General features: G+C 40.9%; 1 protein-coding gene across 3 annotated transcripts; it reads right to left on the minus strand.

Annotated features, from left to right (window-relative positions):
- Window positions 1-267: 267 nt before the first annotated feature.
- On the minus strand, window positions 268-7,450 carry gtpbp1 (GTP binding protein 1). 3 transcript variants are annotated; one of them, XM_015048841.1, is made up of 14 exons: window positions 6,968-7,448; window positions 5,495-5,606; window positions 5,229-5,409; window positions 4,916-5,099; window positions 4,050-4,214; window positions 3,722-3,845; window positions 3,522-3,636; window positions 3,284-3,428; window positions 2,988-3,170; window positions 2,732-2,867; window positions 1,969-2,147; window positions 1,706-1,867; window positions 1,388-1,438; window positions 268-1,234 (listed from the first exon to the last, which is right to left on the minus strand). In XM_015048841.1, the coding sequence occupies exons 1-14, from the start codon at window positions 7,160-7,162 to the stop codon at window positions 1,118-1,120; spliced, it is 2,049 nt and encodes a 682-aa protein (XP_014904327.1). In that variant the 5' UTR covers window positions 7,163-7,448; the 3' UTR covers window positions 268-1,117. The 3 variants fall into 3 exon arrangements, with proteins under 3 accessions (XP_014904327.1, XP_014904326.1, XP_014904328.1); XM_015048840.1 differs by having other exon boundaries at window positions 3,284-3,636; window positions 6,968-7,450; XM_015048842.1 differs by lacking the exon at window positions 1,388-1,438.
- Between the last annotated feature and the right edge of the window lie 738 nt (window positions 7,451-8,188).

Here is an 8,188-nt window from a genome sequence, read left to right on the forward strand (position 1 = left end):
GATTGTTGCCATAGAACCGTAGCTTGAGCACTATAAACCTGAGGTCTACGCAGAGATGTTAACGTTCCCATATTTAAATGCACAGAAGAAACGTCAAAGCTTAAACTTTGGGGGAAATATGTCTGGTTTAAGTTTTAAAGATAAAATAAACGGTTATAACTCTTGAAGTACTCAACCTCTCGAGTACTTCCAAGTTCACAAAAGATTTCACCTACTTTTGAACATTTTAACTTGTAATGAAAATGACGCACACTTAGAAACCAGGGCTGCTGAAAAGTTTTCTTTTTAATTTGTTTCTTTCTGCAGAAAAATGTCTGGAATTGTCACAAGCAGCAACGGGCCATAACGCATGGAGTAATAGATTTACAGGTAAAGCATTATAATCATTAGCAACTGCTTTATTGAGAAATGTGCTGTCTTTGTATTAATGCCATTAATATAAGGTTACCACCAGTTTAAAGCATGACGGATACTACTGAATCTAACGGTGCGAGTGAGATTAAATATAGTCCAACCATCCAATGGTAAACCTGCGTGTGCAGCAAATAAATAACGAGGTTAAATTAATGCCACAGCTTATTTCTTCTAGCTTAAGTTTTGGATCATCGTTTGCCCTGTGCTACATTCATTTGTAATTCGCATACAATTTGTACAAACTCAGGTTTCCAATTTTTTACAATTTACATTTTCAGTATAAATAGCACGACGACATATTTTGTTGTAAATACACAGAGAATCCAGGAGGGAGTTTAAATTATAGCTGCACTTACTGAAACTGGTCTCCTTTGCTTTCTCCAGCCAAAGCGCCGACTCCACTGACTTCCTGAAATTTCAATACCTCCTCATCCCGAGTCAGACTGGCCTCTAACACCTTACTGCTCTCTTAAAAACAAAACTTTTCCAACCGGTGAAGGCAGCTGACAATAAAACATGTAACTGAGGCAATCTCTCTCTCTCTTTTTTTTTTTTTCAGTACAAAAACAAAGATATGAACTGGTGTGAAGAGGCAAGGTTTAAGACAATCTCGCTCCAAACATGTCTAAGTGGTCTGTGGAATGACACTTGGTGAAGTTAAAGAGGGAGGTTTCCAACAAAAAATAAAATTAAAGACGACAATTCAGCTGTTTCCTGTTGCTGTTGAGGAGGGCGCTGCCATTGAGTTGGTGCTGCTATTTTGGCCTTTTCCTTTGTGTCTTTGGCCACCCCTTCTCCTTCCACCTCCCCCGGACTTTGGCTACAAAAGGAGAGAAAATGAAAAACCCTTTGTTAGGTAGCACACATTATATACTTTAAATGGTAACACAAGGCTGTGAATGGATCACATTACTGGGCTTTTTAATTCAGCTGTCTGCTGGGCTTCCATTGTTCTCGTTCATACACATTTTACCTTGTTCTCTTTGTTGCCCTCTTTTATTTGAGGGTCATCATATCCCTCCCCCTGTGGATTCGGCCACGCAAGCAAAGATGAGTGTAAAGTATAAAGAAGTGATGCAATGTGGCAAAATTTGAGTTTGGGATGAAGCAAAATGAAGATTTGACATTGATTAAATGAATAAAAAGATGAATTGGAGACAAAAAAAAAAAAGGAGGACAAAGATGTTAGGAGGTTAGAATTGATCACTGATCTCCAAGAAGTGGAAGAAAACACCGTAACCTATGGAAGATTCGAAGAATTCGGAGTGTCTATAGATCTGCGTTGACTCACCGGCTGCGACGTGCTCGAGCCAGCCGGCTGTGCTATCGTTGCTGCATCGTCGCTGGTCGCCATGGTGCCGTCCTCTTTTCTGAGTGGCACCTTTTTCGTAGACTGCATTTTGATTTGTGGAGGTTTGGAGTTTGATGGCATGTTATTAGTGGAGTGCAACAGCTGTAAAAGAATTATGAGGAAACAATTCAACTTGAAAACTTGATTTTCGTTGTGTGCACTAAAACAGAGCCAACGCTGCAGCGTCCACGCAACCTTTCTACCTTAGTGATGGTTCCCACAGCCTTGGTGCGACCCTCTCTGAACACCAGCCGCTGGTCACAGTGAAGGTACTCTGGGGTTTTGATGAAGCGGAAATGAACTGAAGCCTTGTCCCCTGTCCTTAAGCAGTCTCTATTCATGGACAAGATGGTGGCGGTCTGTCGTATACTCCCACAGTGGACTGATTGTTGCATGAGGAACAGAATAGGCAGCAGTTAGATGAATCAATCCGTGTTTTGTCTTTAGCACTAAATCAACTCCACTGCTTTGCAACAGCATTTATATGACTTTACCTTTTCCCACATTTTGTCATGTCAGAGCCATAAGATTGAATGCATTTTTGTGGTATTTTGCATAAAGTAGTCCAGGATTGTGAAGTACAACTTTCACAAACAACTATCAAGACATGTTAGTTTCCTTGTTTGCCAAAAAGTTTCATTTTGGTTTGATCTGAACAAAGTTTCTAATTTCACATAGGTGCCATGTTCCTTGCACAGCTTATGAAGAACTTTAAAAAGACTTCTTATGCCGACTTTTTCATTTTTATTATTATTTTTTTTTGCAATACATTGCAAGGGATTTTATTTAGTGGTATCAGAGTAATGAGAGCAGAAAACAAAGTACCAAACTTGAATTGTATGTTAAAAAAAATTCACAAAGCCTCGTGATCCCCCCCCCCCCACAAAACAATAACGTACTTTGTGCTACATCATAAAACTTGAGGGTGTTGGATGACAAATATCTCTCAGTGCTGCTGTTACCCACCCATTGCCTGGTATCTGGGGGATATCGTTGTGGGATGATGCAGAACCAGGATTTCAGCCTCAAACTCCCAAGTTGCCTGGGGGTTTAACTTTGGCGACACCATCACCATGCCTTTTCTTATAGACGAACGCTTGATCTGTAGAAGAAAGTGGTAAAAGAAGAAAAACAGAACCTTACTCAAACACCTTTGACGCAAAATGCACACAGCGTAAAGCAAACTTCTTCTTCCAGAAATGGAGCAGGTTTTCTTCCCCACCTTTTTTAAAGCAAACGAGGCAGTCTGACCGCCTCTGACCTCCTTCACAGGCATTCGTTTGCGGTGGATTGATTTAACAGCAATGGGGATGAAGCTTCCAAGAGGATCTGGGCCCAGTAGCATGGTGTCATTCAGACGTATGAGCCCCCGTAAGGTAGTTCCTGAAACTACAGTTCCCACTCCCTGGAAAGAAAACCAGGACAAGCAGGACTTTAGCGAGAACTCAAACTAAACTAGGTCAAATTTGCTTAATTTTGCATTGTCCAGCAATTGAAGTCAGACAGTGCTTAGTGTACCGGAACAGAGTAGGTATCATCTATCTGAAACTCAGCAGGCTGGTCGTCTCTGTACGATGTTCTGGAGGAGAGCAGGTTGAGAAACATCTTTAGAAGGTCCATGTTCTCCCCAGTGACGTTGGAAATCTGAAAGATGGGGCACATCCTGGCCAGAAATCCACACATATACACACACAGGTTACACATAAGCAGCTTAGTTCTAACTATAAGTTTCGAGTTGCACATAGAGACTCTGTACCTCTCTGAACTGAAGTTTGAAGCTGCGACTATCACATCATCTTTGTTCTGTACAAGGACGGGAATCTTCCTGCAGCCAGGAGACTTGAGTAACCTCTGGAGTAACTTCAAGGTCTCTGTCAGATGGAAACACTCTCACGCTTACTTTTTGCTTATGAAATTCAAACGTCTTCTGACTATGGTTACATCAGCACAATGTACCTTGTAAGATGTTGGCCGGACACATGTCTATTTTGGTTACCACAACGAAGACTGGCACGTTCAGAGCTAAAGCCAGGCCAAGATGTTCTTTGGTCATCCCAACAATACCAGCGTTACTGCCAACCTGTTGAAACAGAAAAAAAACAAAAAAAACATTAGTTGTTTTTTTTTTTTATTCTGTATGTATATTTGTCTCATTTCACACTTGAAAATCTAGTAACTCATCCACATAGAAAATCTAAACACGAAATTTGTTGTAGCTAAATAGAAAAGGCAAAACCAAAATGTTTTAAGGGGAAGAAATTTCCCTTCACACAAACTTTCTGACCATGAGCATGCAGAAGTCCGGAAGGTGTCCAGTCATCCCAAACACGGTGGTCTTGAGGTATTTCTCGTGGCCAGCCAAGTCTATGAAGGTAATGACCTTAGAGGACTTCTCACAGATCTTGGTCCAGTCCAGGCTCCCTCCGTGACTGTCGGGCTTGTTCACAACCTGGCCACAGGATATTGTTGTGTAAAAAAAAAAACAACAAAAAAAACACAAAGATCAGATTAAAAGTCACAATTTGGTACATTTCTGGCTACCTCCAATCAAGAGTATTTTTACTTACTTTATTTGGGAGTGAAAAAATAGTTTTTTTTTTTCTACATTTTTGAATATAAATGTAAACTTTCAAAAAGTGGCAAGCAGGGAACTGACAGAAGATTTGGTTTGATTTGTTCTCCAGCTGACAAAGAACAAGCAGGATGAGATTCATGATTAATGTCTGGCTAGATCTATAATACAACAATAAAACCACTTGAAAATAGACTTCTTGAAAAATACTTTGCACATATCTGTTACATATAACTGATTTTTTCTTAAGTACGAGTGACGTTTACATTCATTATGAAGTACCAAGTGAGTCATTGATTGCAGTGCAGATTGAGCTGAGCTTCGGTTCGTTCCACCTTTCATTGTCCATTGACACTTTAGCGCAATAAAGGTCATAATGTTCCCAAACAGCAGACCTTAGTGATACGTGGGAGTCATGTCTGTTTTGTTTTAGTGTAGCTGCTTCAAGTAGCATGACGGACCTACTCTACGTACCAAGTGCATAGAGTCATGCGCTTGGTATTGCGCGTGAACATTCTGCCTTCTCTACTGTATTTCCTCGATACGCGCTGAACTGACGTCTTCTATCTAGCCCTCACCTGACCCTCCTGGTCGAAGCCCAGGATGTCGTTGCCCACGCTGCTGGTCCTGCCGCTTTCCATCTCATGTTTGTGCCTGAAAAGTTTCTGCCGGGCAAATCCCCTGCCGTTGTCCAGCTCGCCATGCGTCAACACTCCCAGCAGAGTGCTCTTGCCGGCGTCCACGTTCCCCACCACCGCGACTCTGGAGGGCACCCAATAGCACCAGAGAAGCTTTAGAAACGCCTGACAATTGAACACCGGCTCAACCCCTCCAACCCTGGGGACAATGATTCTAAATGCTGGCTGTCGCCGCGATATTCCAAATACTGACCTGACCTCCAGGAAGTCCAGCTCACCCACACGCCTCCGAATCAGATAGTCGACCACCATCCCAGCAGCCTCGGTGCGCTCTCTGAGAGGGATGAGGTCAGAGTCCAGCTGCTCACACATTGAGTGTATTGTGGCAACGGAGGCTTCCATGTCTTTCTCATCCAGACCCCAGTCACCGCCATCTATCCAAGGGGACGTAACACAGCCGTTTATAGGCACCAGAGATTTGGGGAAGTCTAGCTGAGAGAATAGCAGTGTGCTTCTCACCGGAACCCATTCCAACCACATAGATGGTTTCCCCACAGCCGTCCTCCATCCTGTCCCGAAGCTGTCGGAGTAACGAATCATACTGCTCCCCGTTTGGGCTTACAAGCGCCAGCTGTTGGGGTTCAAGGAATGAGAGGAAACAAAGACAGAAACACAAAAAACAACTGATTATTAATAAGTGCATCAGGGATTTATTAATGTTTGAGATTTTTAAGTGTGAATGGCTCATTTCCACATAAAATATAATAATCAACGGAGAAGGTATGTGGGGGATGGAGCAGCCAAAGCTGCGATTTTACATATAAGATCCCAGGTGTCACTCTTCCCACGAAGTCCTTCAGCCGCACGTTTACACACTATGGCTGATATTGACGTGGAGTCTTCAACTCTTTCAAGCCGCGCTACAGTAATAGCTGGTTTGGATTGCTAACAGGAGTAAATATCTAGTATAAAGATGTTTGCCTGTTTTATCTTTAGAAATCTTAGGATTCACAAAAGTCTTATGTGTTACTATATAGTACACATATAGTAACACATATGTGTACTATATATATATGTATATATATAGTATTTTTTTAAAAAGCAATTTCCTATTGGAATATTTACTTTTAGAAAGAAATCATGATTGTACACTGTCAACAAGATTATCTTTGCATTATTGTTCCTGATGAAGTAAAGAGTAAGCATGGTATTACTGTAGCAGCAATTACACAACTCCCCAAATACTAAGATCTTATGTGACAGTGCAATAATATATGTGCATTTCAATAACTGTTGTATGTGCTCTAAAGTCAGCAGAAATATGGTTCTGTGATGCAACCCTGTGCAATCTTTGCATTACGACATTACACCTTTGTAATGTGCAATCTGATGCTTCCAGGAAATACCTTGATTGCTCCCTCTTCCTCTTACAGTCAAACAATCAGAATTACATCATGTCAAATAGTCTGATCATTTCAAGCGAATGGGTACTAAATATGAGCTTCATATTCATCGTTCCACAACACGACGCATGTTGCTGATGAATATCTTCAGAACAAACCCGCTAAATGCTGTTTTGCTTTATGTAAGGTGTTGATACTTAAAGCTAGTGTACAGTCATCACGTTAGGTAATGGGCAAGCAATTTAACTATCCAAAATAATCTGGTGTTATTATTTGAGTAACATATGGTAAAAATGTGCCTTGAAGCGCAACTAATGCCACCGCTCCCTTGGCTTACGCGCTCATGCATCAGCTGGAGCTAGTGTTAGCCACATGGCTAACTATTTGAATAAACGTCAGCAGAAACTGCACCAAACCCAGCATATTCCAGCACAAGCTCTGAGCCCTTACTTTCAAATATAATGCTTAACCTTTGCATCTCCATGCAATACGCCATAGTAACAACGTAATAATCACATGCAGCACTGATATTTTCATTCATTCTTCAGTCGTGTTAGCTTAGCAGCGCTACACCCAGGCCTAGAGTTACCTTGCTGCTGCAATCAATCCTTCGATCCTCGGGTTTGCCATTGGTCATGTCCTCGTCCTCGAGGCACTCGTCGCCGTCCTCTTCCCCACATCCTCCCCGGTCTGGAGCAAATATACTCGCGGGAACTAAAGCGTCAGCCAGAGCTCCAGAGCCCGGTGTTATTCCTGGCTCATGCTCTGCTGCTAATGATGCCATTTCGATGCCAACTCTGTAGTATTAAATTCCAGACTGTGCAAACTGTTGTGACGACGGCTAGCTTATCGAACACACTAGTCGCTGGCTCTCCACACACAAGGGTTTTTAAACTCGCATTCACCAGGCCGAGAATAATCAAACTAAAATTCACCAAAGCTCATATTAATGAAGATAATAACATGCTGGTTAAATGTCAGAGCTTTATAGCGAAACGTTTTCTAAATAATGGAAATAGCCACAACCTCATGAATAGTAATAAAGGCGGTGTAAGTGGGTGTGTAGTTTTTAGTTGTGTTCGCAAATAGAGTGGCGGTCGTCTGAATATACGAGCAGGAGACCAATAGGAATGAGGGGGATTGTTCATATAATTAAAGGTAAACCCAGCCCATCAGAAGGCAATGGGAGCGCTACAAGTAATGTAATAACCCTGTAACATTTCTTGAAAACGGGTTTGGTCACAGAAGCGGAACAACATTTAATTCTAAAGTTTCATAGTTTTAAAATGTTACATTTCTGACAAATAATAATAATAAAAAATAATAAAACAAAAAAGTGGATCTGACTGGTGGCTTCGCTGAAGGCCGAGCGTCTCTGTTTCTGTATTGATCACATTTGAAGTTGGTAATGATCTGCACAGCTCAATAAAGTTTATTTAGTTCAGAAACATTAAAACGACAAGAAGTTCACGATTTACATTTAAGCTGTTGACTAATTTTTGAAAAAAAAAAAAAAAAAAAAAAATCAAAGATAAATATTTATTTTACAAAACTTTATTGTAAAGTTTGTGTTTTAAATAAGCAATTTATGAATAAACTTATATTATTTAAAGACGGGTCAAAAGACACAGAGTGTTATATTAATGGCGTCCGTAAATAATTATTACATAAGTTATTGCCATTTGACACTCTTCATTCTCTCACTCTTTGGTATTAAAGCTCTGAAAAAAAAGTATATATATATTATATATAGATGCACAGCTCAATAAAGTCTTATTGAGCTGTGCATATAGATGCACAGCTCAATAAA

This window comes from Poecilia latipinna, unplaced genomic scaffold (assembly GCF_001443285.1).
Source record: "Poecilia latipinna isolate Pla-1442-1.1 unplaced genomic scaffold, P_latipinna-1.0 Scaffold906, whole genome shotgun sequence".
Lineage (NCBI taxonomy): Eukaryota > Metazoa > Chordata > Actinopteri > Cyprinodontiformes > Poeciliidae > Poecilia > Poecilia latipinna.

Coding starts and splice junctions, on each gene's coding strand:
- gtpbp1 (XM_015048840.1), bottom strand. CDS start 7,162: ATGGCATCATTAGCAGCAGAGCATGAGCCAGGAATAACACCGGGCTCT. Junction 5,607..6,967: donor GGATTGATTGCAGCAGCAAG/GTAACTCTAGGC, acceptor GAACCCCAACAG/CTGGCGCTTGTAAGCCCAAA. Junction 5,410..5,494: donor TGTGGTTGGAATGGGTTCCG/GTGAGAAGCACA, acceptor CCCCTTGGATAG/ATGGCGGTGACTGGGGTCTG.